The sequence below is a fragment of the Talpa europaea genome, assembly GCF_964194135.1.
Source record: "Talpa europaea genome assembly, chromosome: 1".
In the NCBI taxonomy this organism is placed as follows: domain Eukaryota; kingdom Metazoa; phylum Chordata; class Mammalia; order Eulipotyphla; family Talpidae; genus Talpa; species Talpa europaea.
This window is the reverse complement of record NC_140073.1, coordinates 123815879-123833823: the sequence shown is the minus strand read 5'-3', so window position 1 is coordinate 123833823 and position 17945 is coordinate 123815879. Positions and strand designations below refer to the sequence as shown.

Sequence of the window (17945 nt, the reverse complement as noted above, 5' to 3'; positions counted from 1 at the left end):
ACTTTTATTTATTTATTTATACAAGCACTGGGTACAGTCAGAAGCGCAGGAGGGTGAGAGAATTCACCAGAGCCAGAGGGGAGAGCAGAGCAGGCAGACTGACGAAGTACACTGCTGAGGGGAGCAGCGGGCGGTAGGAGAGGTCTGCGCGCCATGTGGGACCCTCACCCGGTGCCTGGGGATCGAACTGGCGCTGCAGCTTCGTCATAACCCAGCGCTCAACTGCTGCACCACCAGGGAGGCCCCAAAGCAGCTCTGTTTTTAATCCCTGTTAAATCTTGACCTTCCATGACACTGAAAAGGGATTGAACGAAACTACTCTTCTAGACCAAGATTCTAACTAGGAGTGTTCTTTATCCCCTCAGGTAACATTTGGGAATGTCTGGAGACATTTTCAACAGAAACCAGTAGGCACAGGAGAGCCAGTAACACCTAATAGGCAAACATCCAACAGTGCAAAAGACAGACCTCACCTCTGAGCCTCATCTGGTCCAGGATGTCAGTTGTGCTGGAGTTGAGAATCCCTACTCTACCTCAACGATGCTGCTAAATGACAATAAAGATAGACTTAAAATATATAGCTAATCATCCATCAGGAAAGACTGATTTACTGGTTCTAATGTAAAGGATGGTTTAAACCAATGGTTTATGTGAACCGCCATGGCATTTAGAGGACTCAACTCCGGATTTGTTTTCTGGAGGTATTATAGACTGAATGTTTAAGTGTTTATGTATATTCCTCCACCACTACCCCCTCCCAACATGCATTTGTTGAAGTCCTAATGCCCCATGTGATGGTATTTGGAGATGAAACCTTTGGAATATAATTAAAATTAGATGAGGTCACAGGGCAGCCAGCACCCCCACTATCCCATCCCCACTCCCACACAAGAAGAAGAGATCTAGAGAGCACCTGGTGAGATGGTGACTGCTTGTGAGCCAACAGGTCACAGAAGAAATCTACTTGGCACCACCTTGATCTGAGCCTCCAGAAGTATGAGGGAGAATTTTTCTGTTGTACAAGCCACCAGTCTATGGCATTTTGTTGTAGTGGCCCAAGCTGACTAGTACAGGTAGCCCACTATGTAATTTGAGTTCAATATTTAAGTTTAGTCTTTCTGTGGCCTTGAAAAAACCTGGCCTTTAAATGTGTCTTTGAGACAGCCTCGGTGTCCTAACAAAAGAAATAACCAGCCACAGGTGACATCCTGAACAATAAAAGAGCACTGCACTCACGCTGCTCTTTTCCACCTAGTTTTTCCCAGTCATCAAGCCAAATGCCAGTATCAGTGGATGCTTTATTTGCTGGGTAGGTCTGGACCTGAATCTCTTCCTCTTGCCCCCTTTTCTCTATCCCCCCCACTTCCCAGCACAGCAGGTACCTGAAGTGCCCTGAAAACTTCTAGTCACACTGACCCAACATACTGAAAATCCTACCTTCCAGGACAGGGTTGGACTGTAGAAGCTGTTCCTTGACTTGGTTAACTTCTGCTCCTTTTCCACAAACAGCTGCTACGTAGGACATGACAAGCTTGCTGGCCTCTGTGAATGAAAACAAGCAACATTAATAAATTAAGTCAGCATTTTAAAAAAATGTGGGAGGGGATATGGAGATCTGGAATAGAAGACCCCACTAATGGTGTTTTCAAATGCCTGTATTCTTGAGAATAATTAACCTGCCGGGGAACCTTCTTAAATAAGTGTACTTTCTAGTCAATGACATGCTCTTAATTCAGCTATAACAGGAACTGTACTTAAAGGTTATCACAGGGCTGCTGAAACATTTGCTGAGTAACACAGTCAACAGGCCTCAGAACTCTCTTCTTAAAGCAATCATTTATGTACAATTATTGTATAATGCACAGATGATTCAAGTCAGAAATACCTTGGTAACCTGGGTATCTTGATCAAAGGATTTTTAAAAAGATAAATGAATTGCTCTTCCACAAAAATATTTCTAAATCAAACTGGTTTGCTCACAATTAGAATAAATTATTCGACTTGACTGAAAAATGAAGCAGCTAATAGAAGGATTTGATAAGAGAAATATAGTCTTTTCCGTTGTTTCCGTGGCTTCCCTAGTAACACCGAAAGGCAGGCTGAGCGAAGTACATCCCTCCGCCCCCCCACCGAAGATGACAAAGAATTCTTAGCTCAAACAGTACAGTGGATGAAATTTGCTTTTGATGATTTTATCCTTCCCCAATCAGCCTGTGTTCCCTATTAGCAGCTACCTTCTCAAACTCGATCCTCTTAACTAAGTTCCAAGGGAAAATAGAGTCCAGGATCAAATGAATTTGGGGCCACAGTGAGTTAGATGAAGTGAAATAGGTTTCCTTATTAAAGAGCTTCTTGGAGAATCATGTGCATTGTAGAACTCTGGAAAAGGATTAGAATGCTCCTCTACTTACTTGCTTTGGAATCTCTCTCTTGTTCAACTGTCCTAACTCTAATGTTCCATAATGAGGAGCTGGGAAATGCTCAACTATTAAATGTTGGTAGAATAAAAAGAGAGGCCTGGGCAATGGAAATAAGTAATCTCCCCAAATCTTGCTTTCTCTGGAGTCTCTGCTCTAGCACTTCTATCAAAGGCAGGAGAACCTTCCTCAAGGTGAGTCCCAGGACCTCTGCCTACAGGTGTAAGCAGCAAATCTCGACACTACCATTTCTCTAGGGGAGACTTGCAGGTGGCTTCTAGCCCCATGTCTCACCACCGAAGAAACAGTAATGAACAGCAGGCGGGTCACCTTCATTCTGCCCATGCCCGAGACCTGCTATAGGGCCTTTGACCAATGCAAAGGCGTGGACTCCCTGGAGTCATGGAACACCAAGAATCCATGCAGGGCACATGCAGTTCTCAAGGCCTAACATGACTGCCTCTGGAGAACTAGCAAACACTGCACAGAAGAGGCAAAGCATCTCATGGGGCCCTGAGCACTGTGGTGGGAGTTTGTATACCTCTTCAGTAGTTAGTTAGGTCTCCCTCCAATTTGCTTTCTGGGTAATGAAAATGCATTGTCTGATGATCGGTGATGGTCGATTTCTGCTGTCTCCTTTTAAAGACTCTAACTGAGAGATGGTCTTTCCTCTTTGCAATACCTTTCTCCAAAGGACACTGTCCTGTAACACATTCTGTATTGTGTAAAGTTCCTGAACTACATTTTCCATTATTCTTAGGGCTTAAATATCTAAAATCTAATCAACTATAGGTACTACTGCTCAGCCCAGACTGACCGGGCTCCGTTTCCCTCAAGCTGCCAGTCCAAATGGAAACTCTTCTGCTCACTTCAGGACACTCTAGAATTTCTAAGCTGATTTCTGGCTTTCAAGTTCAAGTGAGGCTTTCCTCCAAGCAATTTCCTGCCATCCTGTGCTAACTGGTCCCCAACCCTGGGCCAATTCTCATGAATCTCCCACACATCCAAATTTCAAGTTTGACCCTCAAGCAACACTTCCAGGCTATTTTCTCACCATCTGTTTTCTTAGTGGCATTCAGCATTCTTTGTTCCTCATTCCCCACCCCAAGGCTATCTTGTTTATTCCAGATTTTAAGGACCTCACTGTAACCAAACCACAAACTTCAGATAAGGTCATACCAAGCTCTCTGGAAATCCTGTTCTGGTGCAGGATGCACTTGGGGGACAAGCTACCTTAGGGGACAGAGCGGAATTAATCATGAATGAGAACTCTTTAGTGGTCATTAAAATATATTTGGACTCTCAGAGGTCTTTCAAGGGCCAGAACAAAATGGAATCAAATTCTCTGTGGGTCAAAACTCTTAAAAACAACAACAAAAGGTACCATTGGGATGGTATATAATATGAAAATTATATAGTAATCCTTATATTTACTGAATATAAGATGTATGAACTTAAATAGAAGTTATTAACTTTATTAACTCTAAATCTATTTTAGTTATATAGATACAATTTTTTTTTAAAGATTTATTTATTTATACAAGCACTGGGTGCAGTCAGAAGTGCAGGAGGGTGAGAGAATTCACCAGAGCCAAAGAGGGGAGCAGAGCAGGCAGACTGACAAAGTACACTGCTGAGGGGAGCAGCGGGCGGCAGGAAAGGTCGGCGCGCCATGTGGGACCCTCCTCCAGTGGCCGGGGAGCAGCCGGGGATCGAACCGGTGCTGCAAAGGCTGCGGGCAGCTTCACAACCCAGCGCTCAACCACTGCGCCACCGGGGAGGCCCTATAGATATAATTTTTCATACAGTTCAAGTATATTTATTTCTAAACCATCAAAAAGTTTATATGTACATATTCTTAACTACTTAGGGGTCTTATTACTGGTTCAATTTAGCAATTCACTTTTGGAAGCTGGGATTAAGAATAATTTCTCCTAAGTCTCATTGTCTAAGGGAGAAAATGCACAATTTTTTCCTGAAATAATACTTCATCTTTATCTCAAGAAGCTCATTAGATAGTCACTACTTTAAAGAAATAAGTAAACCAGTAAGTGTTAGTTTGCAAGGTCTAACAGAGTTAAAAGGATTGTTTTCACAATATTTCACCGTGCTGCAAACAAGAAATAACAGGTATCTCATGAGCCTCACTGCTTCATTTCCTTTTGTTTCTTTGGTGCTAGGTTCATATAAATTTGGATCTGTATTCAAACATTTATATAGTGATACAAATCGAAAATTTATGCAATAGAAAATCAAGAATTAAATTATCGTGCCCCATATTTCAAAGTCTAATTTTTTAATTATGCTGATTGTTGTAGGAATCAGCTGAACATGACCTTGGCAATCACAGAGTAAAACTGTAAACATTTTCTAAAGCAATTTGTTTAAGCAGACTATGAATACACTAATCCAGTAATCATAAACTCAATGACATCTGACACATATTGAGGAAAACTCTAAGTAAATCTATTTGAGACAAAAAGGTATATTTTTCATATGTATGCAAAATTCCAAAAAGCACTGTCATTTTTAGACAGAAGAAAATTTGCATCAGGAGCATTCAAAACTGACCAAAAAAATAGCAGAGTTTAAGTTCAGTGCTTACTTCATCATTTAATTCATAGGTACATTATAATATGTAAATTTATCTACTTATATGTTTGAATATAACTTGAATCTTAAAAGCTCATTAACTGTCAGACAAACAAAACATGGAGTCTTCAAATAAAAATTTCTTCTCACTAGAAAAAGGTAGAACATTAGAGTTGAACTGCACTAATGGACAATTGGCCAGTAACAAAATATTTTTAAACTTTTTTTTTTAATAGAGGCATGTTTTATTTATTTATTTGTTTGTTTTTGTTTTATACATGCACTGGGTACAGTCAGAAGCGCGGGAGGGTGAGAGAATTCACCAGAGCCAGAGAGGGGAGCAGAGCAGGCAGAAGGACGGAAGTACACTGCTGAGGGGAGCAGCGGGCGGCAGGAGAGGTCTGCGCGCCATGTGGGACCCTCCTCCGGTGTCCGGGGAGCAGCCGGGGATCGAACCGGCGCCGCAGAGGCCGCGGGCAGCTTCGCAACCCAGCGCTCAACCGCTGCGCCACCGGGGAGGCCCAACAAAATACTTTTAGATCCGAGTACCAGCATCAAGAATTCATTTCTACAAAGAATGAAATGAGCTCACAAATTATTAGCTCATGATTCTGGGGATTCGGGAATTTAACTAATTGGGGAATAACTATTTTAACTTTTCATTCTCTGGCTCCTTGCACAGGGTTGTGAACAACATATTAGATATTGTTATGTAATTATTACATGATCATATAATTATATAAATTTTTTTATGAAAGAAAGCATTGTGAAATCGATTAATGGAAAAAGAAAACAAACATCTGTGACTATGAGTACAAAAGAAAGGGGTTCTCACTTCTAAGAGATCAGAATTTATGCATGTTAACTAAGGAGGCTCTACATGGATTTAATTAATGTGTCAGGGGGGTGAATAAAGGTACAAATATAACCAAGGCTTATTCTGGCTTTTTTTTCCCCCACAGAATTTCTAATAAATGAATCCAGAAGTTAACAGGTATTTATGCATGCTTTCACATATCCATACACTATCAAGTGTGTCATGTCACCATAAGCTCTATGTCATATAGAAGACAGAACAACATGTGTGCATATTTGCTTGTACACATGCGCGCACACATGCACACACACAGATATTTATCTACTTCTATTGCTCTCAATCTCCTTGTTTAGGACACCCATGTTATTCCTGGAACTCAATTACATAGGTGTGGTGGTTCGGCGACCTGAAGAGTAAGATTGCCTAAATCAAGGCGATGTCTGTGTGCAATGAAACAGGGACTCAGCAGCACAGAGGAACAGCCTTCTTGTCAGTGCTGAGCCATGAGTCTACATGCTGCACAATCAACAGCTGCAGCACATCCAAACTCATCTGACAGGCATCCCTGAACTGTTCCAATCTTGGTACAAAGAGAAACACAGTCTCTGCTCCAAGAAGAATGAGTACCCATCACATTGAATTGATGTACAAAGACATATAAGCTGCATTGCTTCTGAAAGCTGCCCACAAAGTCTCTGATAATGCAAATGAAACATGACTTGAAACATGTGAGTCAAGAGATGCCTTTCTCACAAGGAAAAAAACAAAACAAAAGCTCACTATAGTTAGCCATCAGTTGCTTAGCTATTCTGCTTCAATGCGAATATATTCAGCCCATCATGATTAGGCTACAGAAAGTCAGTGACATCTCTGTCACTGACAGAGTCAGAGAACTCTCACAGATGTGAAGTAGTACGAGGTCATCTGGGGTTCAGAACCAAAGGTCTTAATGTGCAAAGCGGGCTTCATAACTCTTTTAGCAGATGGCGGAAGAGTTCTTAGAAACTGATGTAATTGTAAAATTAGAATCCAAGTAATTTATAATATTTCCTCTCATGTCAGGATCATCTTCTCAGGACCACAGATTTACTCTTATGTCCTTGGAAAAATGTAGTTATGATGGGTTCCTATGATGTTCTGCTTCACTGTCCCCGTCAGAATTTACTTGAAGGATTCCTCCACCAATTATTTGTCTTCACAGTAGTGACTTGTACATCCTCTGCCCAGAAACCTTGGGTCATTTTATGAGGCATGATGGATTTTTTATTTAGCACAGCAATGATGAATTAATTAGGACCCCAGAGGACTTAAAAGAGTTCACATCTCTCCCTGAGTGCCTACTTCACATTACCCTGCAGTGAAAAAGTGTATCTAATATTTAAGACCAGTAACATTGTCATATGCTAAGGAGATTTACAACCTAGTGAAATTAATTGCTTCTAATAAAATAAGACCTCTGCTACTATATGTGATTCTGTATAAGTCAGGAAATAAAAATTCTTATCAAAAAGAGACAATATATATAAACTGCACAGCATATCCCAGGCCCTCAATAAATGTCAATTTTCTTCTCTTTCTTTAATTTACTAACATAAGTTTTAAAAAAAACTCAAAAACAATTTTAGTAGACAAGGTGATATTTCAAAAATGACCTGGCATCATTTCCCAAGTACTGAAGAGTAAAACCCCTCTCCAGTTTTCATTTTTCTATAAGTAATCTTCATGAAACAGATATTAAACCACACACAAATTCTATGCCTTACTCATATATATCATCTAAAATAAATTTATTAACCAAAATAAATTTTGAAGCAATTGTTATAACACTGCTTTCAAAAAGAAAAGTAGAAAAAGATGGGAATAAATGAGCAAAATAGTAAATATCTCTATGGAGAAGATACTGCTGGGAATCGAGAAAAGAAAAGGATGAACTTAGCAGCTAACAAAGTGTATAGTTAAGTGAATATTTAAAAACAGCAGCAATCAGGAATACTGTCTACTTCCTAGCATGAGAAGTTTTAGTGATAATGAATGACTGAGACATCAAGAGATGAAGGATTCACAGTGACTCAAAAATAAGGCAAATGCTTCAAATCACCTCTAGAAAGTGCTAGTCAAAATGTGTCTCAAGGACAAGCACTACTTAAACTTGGTCAGTCCTTGGGCTGTTACTAGTCTATACATGATGGTAGGCTTTTAGAAGTGTTTGTAGCAATTTCATAGTATTCTGTGCATGAAAACTGATATAAAAAATTAAAGACTGAATTGTTTATGTCTCCCTTTTTGTCCTTTACTGGATAGCTCTGTGAGAGATCGGGGAGAGGAACCTGGTGCTTCACAATGGAAGTTTCACAAAGAACTGTTCTAGGGTATCTGAGGTGACCTTTTCTAGCCACCTGCCTGAAGAAGAATCTAACCAAGTATACCGTAAACAGAATGGTTACACCAGAGGGAAAGATGAAGCAGCTGTCCGTTCTCCAGCTTATGACAGAGAATAAAGGGATCTTAGCAAGAGCTAAATCCAGAGAAGATGATAGGAAGGAAAGGATTTCAAGAGGTGAATGGGAAATTGAAGCCAACAGGACAAACTATGGAATAGAAAAAAAACATCAGGAGAACACTAGAGAAAAGAAGAGTGACCTCAAGTCACTAAATTTGTACCAGAAAAATGAAAAGAATGAATGAGAGCATCGAAGCAATACTAGCAACCTCTGCTCAGTTATTCAATGCGGAAAATAAATGAGCCCACCAGGAGATGAAATGTCACCTCAGGAAGAAACAGTGAGGTTTGCAACTCTCTGAGAAGGAGGAGATCATACACTTGCCAATGAATGGATGTGCCATCTTTTTGGAACATATGTTCCAGAGGAGATGAAAAATTGGCCAAGATCAATCAAACCAGGGATCACAACCCACGTGTGATGACTCACTTAGGAGCAAATTAATACAACTAGAGCCTCAAAAAGTTTATCTTTAGTCATGATAAAGAATAAACAAAAACCTAAAAAAAAGTTAATAGGCTTAAAAATACTTTCATCTCTTCCTCCCTCATGCTGAAATAAAAAGATTTATGAAGTGAAAAGGCTTTTAGATTGAGGAGCGGGGAGTGGTACATAGCAGCATGAGATACTGCACCAATACAAATGCCTTCTGTCAAGGGACATAGTTTTTAACTTGCTTTGCTACCATTTCCATTGGTCAACTTGGAAACAAAGCTGTACTGCTTCTAAGAATTGTTGCTTCTAAGAATTGTTACACAAGAAAGAATTGGTTGGTGACAGAAGAGGCAATAACTTCTACTAAGATACCAATGTCCTCTTAAAGTATCTTCTAGAAAGAATTGTGAACAAAGATTTCTCAAATTTCTATGCAAATAGAGTTAAAAGCCCACACCCAGAAACTCAAATGAATGATCTAGAAATAAATAGAAAATTAAGTAATGAAAACACTGCCCAAATACAACATCAGGTTTTTAGTGAGAAATCACAGGAACTACCATTATCAAAGGAATGAAAAGCAGGAATATAAAATCCTGAAGAGGTTAAAGGCTAGATCACATAGAACCTTGTGTGATGATGGACAGGCCCACTGGGTTTAGCTTTTGTTTTAGTGAAACGAAAACTATTAAAAAGTTATAAATAAAAAATATCTTGAGGAAAAACAAAACTGAAACAAAGTATACCATGACTTACGGGATATAGCAAAAGTAGTTCCCATCAAATAAAAAGGCTTCTACACAGGGCAAAAAACCAATCAGCAAAGTAATGATTAACGAGGCTAAGGGAATGATACAGTTTTCATTTTTACAGATCTTTCTGCTATCTGTGAAAAGGAACTGTAAGCAAGACTAAGGTAAAAGGTAGAGACCCATTAGTGAAACACAAATAGTCCTTCCTGGGAAATAATGGTTGGTGATTTCAACTAGTTCCCTAAGAAAAGGAAAGGACACAAAGAAAAGGACATGAAGAAAAGGAAGAAATGTATCTTTTGGCAGGAGATATATTCTAGAGGCAGGATTGACAGGGTTAGAAAACAGATTTCATATGGGAGATACAGGAAAGTAAAATATCACGGATGTGCTTAGACAGACTGGTGGTACCTTTCATAGAGATTAGGAAGTCTGAGTAGGAAGGGAAAAATGAAATCAAGAGCTCAGTTTTGTTTATGTTTAGTCTGAGATTTCTATGAGACACGCAAGCAGAGATGTCAAACAGGTTATGACAGCTGGGAGAGCAGAAAAGAGGTACTGGTTATAGTGTACAGTCTGGGAGGGAAGAACAATAATCAGAAAATAGCTGAAACCCCCTGAAGTGACACTACAGAAAAAGGGAAAGGCAATCCAGAATGAAGCAAAATAATAAATCAACTTTTAATAGGAAGCAACTGTGTTTTAAATGAGACTGGGCAATTTTCAAGAGGATCCATCTTTGGCAAGTTCTGTTCATTATTTTTGTCAATTACTTAAATAAAAATACAGACGCAGGCTCTTCAGATTGAAGGATGACATTTATTCTATCACTGAAATATGCAGCAATTGCCTGCTGAGTGCTGGGCATTAAGCTAGGTAGTATGGCTGCAACCTCAAGAACACATGCCATCCATGGGATTAATGGCAGTCAAACAGAATCATGTCCCATGTATGAAGACACAGGGAATAAAAAATGGTGGTAGGGGCTGAATATTTATGTTCCCCAGAAAATTAATACGTTGAAACCCTAACCCCCAAAGTGGAGGCCCTTAAGAGGTAATTATGCCTAGATGAGGACATGATGGGATTTGTGTCCTTTTAAGAAGAGGGAGGGGGGAAAAATGTTTAAAAATTGGTTCCCAGACAGATGAGAATGAGTGTTGCTGGCAATGGATGAGGAAACTCATCTCCAGCTGTGACTGCTCCCTTGAGAGCCCTGCCCTGTCTGGTAAGAGGGATAATGGAGGGAAGAGGAAGACAGCAGCATAGGCAGTTGCCTGCTTTGCTGCCAGGAAGATGATTTGAAAATAGTTCAAAGGGGTATTGGACCGAGAGGATCCTGTGAGTTACAGCAAACTAGATGCCTTCTGGACATCAGATAGCAAGGCTGACCACTCCAGAAGGAACACTGAGGAAATTCAACTCCATTCAACCAAAGCTGGGTGAAGAGAGGCACCAAGAAACTATAGCCAGGTCAAGAACCTGCCATGGAAATCTTGAAGTGGTGCTCCTGTGTTTGGTGGGTGGACCTGGGAAAGGGAAAGCTAATTGGTGAAGAGGTGCACCCCGAACTGAGGGTAGATGCATGCAGAGGAGCTGGGGTGTCCCCGGCAGGTCAGGTCCCCAGTGAAGAGGAAAAGGCGCAAAGCTGTGTCCCTCTTCCTTACCCTCTTAGGGACTTGATCAAGCTGACTCTGGGAAGCCACACAGCACAGCCCCACAGACTACAGAGGTGTGAAGTCTGGAAACCCAGAGAAGAGCATTGAGCAGTACCATAAACCTGAGTCACTCCCACATGCCACTTTCACCAGTGACTGGACCCCTCCAGGTGCCTCCCCATCCCCTGACTCAGTAGCTGCAGTTGAGTTCTCCCCAACAATCAGCTGGTAAAGTGGAAGTTCTATACCCTTAGGACACTTAAACACACACACAACCTAGAAAGCCACAAAATGGGAACATGGAAAAACACTACACATGGCACCTTGAGTCAAGGAAATATTTCAGCAGAGAGAGAACAAATCACCAGAATCCAACCACAAAGATGTGCAACGGCTTTTCTTCCGATCAGATACAAACTTTAAAATTATCATGATAAAGAAATTCAAAGAAATGGAAGAAAACACTAAAAAAGGTGATCAAAGATATACAAGAAAATTCAGAAAAACAAATGAATGTCCCAAGAAATAAAATTAATGAATAAAAGGTATAATTAAAACTTTAAATATGAAAATAATGGAGATGCAGGATGTAAAATGATCAACAGAGATGATTTTTAAAAAATCTTGAGAAACTATCAGTAAAACAAAAAGATACCTTACTGAATGGGAGAAAATATTTGTACACCATATATATATGTAGGGGCTGATATCTAAGATCTACAAAGAGCTCACACAACTCAACAAAAGGAAAACATCATAATAACCCAAACAAAAAACAGACAGAAGAGCTAAACAGGCACATCTCCAAAGAAGACATATAGATGGCCAGCAGGCATATGAAAATTGCTCATCATCATTTATCTTCAGGGAAATGCAAATAGAGATATGCACATTAAGATACCACCGCACCTGGCCCATAAGAGTAAGACCAGAAACAAGTGTTGATGAGGACATAAGAGAAACAGGAACCCTTGTACACTGCTGGTGGGAATGTACCCTACAGGAAACAGCACTGAGATTTCTGAAAACATTAAAAAAATTCTACATTTGCTCCAGCAATTCCACTCCTAAGTACTACCCGAAAATGCAAAAGCACTTAATTCAAAAGGATATCTGCACTCCTGTGTTCACTGCCGCATTATTTACAACAGCCAAGCTATGGAAACAGCCTAAATGCCCAAAGACAAAGGAGTGGATTAAGATGTGGTATAAATACATAATGGACCACTCAGCTATAAGAACAAAAAAATAAAGGGGAAAAAGGATGGATGCTTGCCATTTGTGACAATATGGAGGGAACTGGAGGGGATTATGCTAAGCAAAATAAGCCAGAAGGGGAAAGACAAATACCGGATGGTATCACTTATATGTGGAATGTACAGAAACAAAACAAAAGGTCAGATAAAACCAAACCAATAACAAACCCTAGAAATCTGACTGTAGAACTGAGGCCACCAGAGGGGGCGTTGAAGGGAGAAAAGACTGGGGCGGGGACACGATGGACTCTGATGGAGGATGTGGGTGGCTTGCAGTGGATGTGATATGTGATCCTATAACTATGAATGCTATACACTGCTGTAAACCAATTTGCATCAACAGATAGACAGATGACAGATTAAAAAATAGAAAGGTTCCCTCTTTCTCTCTACCACATGAGAGCACAGCAAGAAAATGTTGTCTACAAGCCAGTAAGAGAATGGATTCAGTCAGCTGCTGGAAACATCCATGGGGGTTTTCTTATCCTCATCACCAGGGACTCAAAGCTATTAATCTGGTAGCTAAACAGCCAAAGTAGAAACATTTAAATTCCACTTTGGCGAGTGAGCAGAAATTACCAATTATCAATGTCTTACATAAAAAACCAACATTTTACAGATGAAAAGATTATGAAAATACCATCTCCCTCACCATCCTCCTCCTCCACAAATTCAGCAGTTCTGTCAAAGGAACTCATGGTAACAGCGGCTTCCTCTGACCAAGTTTGGGCTTAGAACTTAGCTCCGTTGAGTTGTTTCCAGGGAGCTGGGTACCTCACTCAAGATCATTAATCATACAAATCGCTTTCATTAATAGCACAAGGAAATAAAAAAGTCTAAATCCATCCAGTTGCAGGTTTACTTTACAGGAAGGTTGCCAGTTTATTTAAAACGATACATATAAAAATCTCCACATTTTAGACTTCAGAGAAAGATTTCTTTAGAGTGAAATTCAGCCTTTTCCTGGTACCGTCCTCACTTTTTTAGCAAAGATAAGATGTGACCGTGGTCTCCCAGAGCCCAAATAATTTGGAGTCCCATGGGGAAATGGGAAGACCTCTGAAGCCTTGGTGTCCTGGAAGAAAGGTAATAGACCTCAAAGCACTCAGGGACTGCACTAGAAAGGCCTAGAATCCAACACTAGAGCCCCACTTTGGTTGGAACCCCTCTAGCAAGCACCTGTTTCTTCTTGAGAGAGATGGGGTACATCTTGCCCAGAAAACAGTCCATGATCCTAATCAGAAGCCTCATCAAAGCTGCCTTGGCAGTGGCCCTAAGCAGCTGCATGCTAATGAGGCCCACTGCCCTTTTTCTATCTTCTGTGCAGCACCTGCCTTCCACAGAGGTCAAAGAAAGGTTGTCCAGGGGTGGCTGTACCTGTTTTTCCTGCTCCGCTCTCCCCAGTAATGAGAATACACTGGTCTTTATCTTGATCTCGTAGAGACCTGTATGCTTCATCTGACAGGGCAAAGCTGCAGGGGATAAAGGGGAAAAAAAAGTCCTTAGAATTCAGCTCATTATTATGTGTTTATCAGCTGTAACTATGGGCTCTTTGAAGGGCCATAGATACACTTTTGATAGAAAGCTGAAATACCACCTTTTATTTCCTTCAAATTCTTTAAATAAACCCACCCACCCTTAGAGGCCCATTTTACCTTTCCCCAAGCATTTGCTGTTAACCAAAATGATATTAACTTATTGTACTCTGAAAACATGCTTTATTTAATCCACATACTCTATTTATGGTTCATTTTATTAAGATTGCAATTCAGAGACTGAGGAGAAAAGGTTAGAACACAGGTCCTCAAGTGGATAATGTTGAGATTTTCAGTAAGAGACACAAGTTGCAAAACCATTAGGAAGAAAAATGTTTTTCAACCATTAGAAGATTTCAGACGTGATTGTCACTAAACTAACTACGGAACAACACAAATGATTGAGAAAGCAAGGTCCACCAGAAGCAGGCATGTCTTCCCATGTTTTCTTGTCCAGCACCCAGCCATCAAGCTTCTCACTGAGGCCTTTGATGACAAAGGGCCAGTCCTCATGATGGCCTTCTCCTCCTCAAAATTTACATTATTTGTAAATTTGTAATTTTATAAATTTACAAATAAAGTAAATTTTGCCCCTTCTAGATAACTGAAAAATCATTTGACAAAATGATACTCCACGGGTAAAGAATATGGCCACATACATTAACTTAAAGGATTAAGTAAAAGTGTACAAGAACACTTTGAAAGTTGTAAATGTCCAGATCTATTTGTATTATTCACACCTTCTTCTCCCCTACTAGAGTATAACGCAGGGCACAGCCTGTCTTCCTTCCTATCTAACTACTCTCTTGCCATCTGCGAAGCCAGAAATACGGGCATAATCACTACCAAAAATGAATGAATGAATGAGTAGATTCTTTCCAAGTATATCAACGTCATCACTTGAAGAACAAAGAATGGTAAACAGGAAGTTCATTTCTTCTATCACAATCATGCAGAGAAGGGAAGTGGGCTTCGATTGCTTATTAGTCTTCCTCCCCTTCCCACTCTTTCCAGTTGTTTACAGATGCCACTAATCATCATCATCGGCAGAAAACCACATTACAGCAAACAAATGAACTTTTCCAACCATATGTGTTCACCAATCTCTTGGTAAATGTTTAACACAGACCTGTTCTGATGTTCCTAGGGCTGCAAGGTAGCCTTATATATTACACCATTACCAGATGTTAAATGATGCAAAATTACTTCTAACATGAATAACTGTACATGTATATGCATATGCACATATGTGTACACACACAGGCTGTAGATCACAAATGACTCTGACATAAGGTTATTTCTAGTCCAAACACCTAAGTGGAACATACATTTTTTCTTGTCTGTCCAGAGAAAAATACTTAATTGCTGTCCCTCAAAACTGGGCTTGACTCATCTATTGAGATGAGTCAATATTTTAATACAAGATATTATAATACAAGATATTTTATTATATTTTAATACAAGATAAAACTAACGTGTATAGTTATTCTTTCAGTACTCTAAAGAGTCAATGATTTCAAGTTGCCATGAAAATTTACTAATTAAAATACTAAACATTGGGAAAACTGACCTGCACTACTGGCACACCCATCTCAAATACAGTAAAAAGGTCATCATCCTTATTTTGTATAATCACAAATCATTACTTCACTTAAAAATAAATGGCACAAAGTGCAAGTGCTGGAGAACACAGTCCCTCTTCCAATCTTGTTCTCATTCTCTCCAGCAACATTAGCACGTACCCATCACCAAGGCCAACATTTATAACTCTAAACTGAAACCACATGCCAGTCTCCAAAACCAGTCTATAATTAAGGAACCTAAATAAATCTTTAGAGACATTTTTACTTAAAAACAGTTGTGACCCATATGCTTCACATTATTTTGTGAGTATGTCAGCATTGTTATTTACCACACACAAAAATGAACGGTTTATTATAACATAATGACGATAACGCAAGGGGCAAGCCTGGTTTTTATCTCACCACATCAAGCACACGGTTTTAGCCACTTCTTCTGTCCTCTACTTGAGCTCTAAGAATAGACTGCCTGACATTTGAATGCAAGCCTCCCTTCATTTGCAGACCAGCTAAAAAGCTGTTCGTTGAGAGTCAAATTTTCCCCAGCACTGAGTATGTTCACTACACGTTTCCAAACAGCTGTATCTACCCCTTTTAGGTCGTAGAAGGTTGGCTGGGGGCTCATCTGTTATTTTTTGTCAGAGCAGAATGCTGGGTTGCGTGTTCAGAATTATCTCACTGGTATTTCTGTTTCTCCTCCATCTTATTTCTGTTCAGAATGTTAATCTCCACAGTGGTTCTGCTTTCTGGTCCCAGAACTCCATGCTCCCTCTCTGCCATTTCCTTTTCTAAGTTTTTTTTCCACTTACAGGGTAAAGCAGACAAGATGCTGTGACACCCAAATAAACAGTCGCCATCACTACCTGTATTTTTCCAAGTGTATCCCTATTTCGCAGTCTCTGTGGCTGTCAAGTTGCTTGAGAAAGCAGGCTAATCCACTCTGAGGACTTTCAGTTTGGCATCTCCTTTAGAAAAAGTGTTCAAAATCTTTGTTTGATTCAGGAAACTTTCCTGAACTCAGTACTATTTCTACCTTTTTGTTTCATATCTTTTTCTTCAAAAAGCTCTTCAAATGGTACCCCCTTTCATTCAACCCTGAATCCTAGAATATTCTCAAATCATAATAGGGAAATTCTGCCTCTGAATTTAACTTAAAAATAACTTAAGTCTCAAAATTCCCATCGACAATTGAGATCTACAAATCTCAACTATTTCTTTCCTTTCTAGCTCTGGTTAGCCCTAAAAATTGGATGTTTCTAAAATTAAGTAATAAAAAAAATTAAATGTTTTTCCAAAACATTCCTAACCTCCAAGTGTTCCACCAATTTTAGATTTATATTGAACCCCACTGAGGGCTAAAGTAGTTCACAAGGAGGACATGGAAGGGAAGGAAATGGAGAAAGAGAATCATGTGTGTGGTGTGTTTTGTATGGTGACCTTGAAGGGTTTTTGTTTTTCACTTGTTTGTTTTTAAGGAAGGCACAATGTTGGCCTTTTTATGAAAGCTATTGTAGACATCTGTACATTTGTAATTGTCTCACTCATATTCTTAATTCAGAAAAAGTTGACCTGCTTGAAAAAGTCACCTTGTAACATAAGTGTTCCTCTTCTACCCTTCTCATCTGTAGGGAAAATAAGTATTTACATTTGTTTGTTGCAAACAACTATAATTTTTTTTATTCTGGCAAGTTTTATTGTGTTTTTGTCTTCTGTCAGCACAAGCATGGTAATTTTTTTTATTATAAATTTTATTTTTATATTCCCCATACAATTATGACCCCCTTATTTTGACCCCAATCCCTCCCCTCCCTGTCCCCCACCCCCCATAGAGTGTCTCTGGTTCATAGTTGTGTGTTGATTTTGATTTTTACTTTCTGATAGTTATTTTTTTTCCTGCTCCCTTATTTAAGTTTTCTAGATTCCTGCTATGAGTGAGACCATCCGGTATTTTTCTTTTTCTTTCTGGCTTATTTCGCTGAGCATGATCCCTTCCAGCGCCATCCATGTTGCTGCAAATTGCATGTGTTTATTTTTTTTGAATGCTGAGTAATAATCCATGGTGTATATGTACCACATACAAGAGCATGGTAAATTAACATTTACAACAAAACACTAGTCCCTCCTAGTCACAACACTGATAAGAATTTCTAAAAATGTAAGCTATATAAGATAATGAAAATAAGCTTTTCTTTAAAATAAGTAACGACAAGCAAAATAAATACTATGAAGTACAAAGAAAAGAATATGAAAATGAACAAAGGACAGGAGAGAGAAGGATGGAACATGGACCCAAATGCCAGCAAGGTTTCTATATTTAACATAAAGTGGAATAAGATCAACTCTATGAATTCTGAAAAGGATATATATTGTAATGCCTAGAACTATCACTAAAATTTAAAAAA

General features: G+C 39.4%; 1 protein-coding gene across 3 annotated transcripts in view; it reads right to left on the bottom strand.

The window, feature by feature from the left end:
• Window positions 1-17945, bottom strand: part of MYO1B (myosin IB) — a gene marked incomplete at both ends in the record, with an annotated part of 128230 nt that overhangs the window by 71429 nt on the left and 38856 nt on the right. For all 3 annotated transcript variants that reach the window (XM_084228586.1, XM_084228587.1, XM_084228588.1), the window contains 2 exons: window positions 1438-1542; window positions 13806-13900. In XM_084228586.1, coding sequence (XP_084084712.1) covers window positions 1438-1542; window positions 13806-13900 — 200 coding nt within the window. The remainder of the gene's footprint in view (window positions 1-1437; window positions 1543-13805; window positions 13901-17945) is intronic.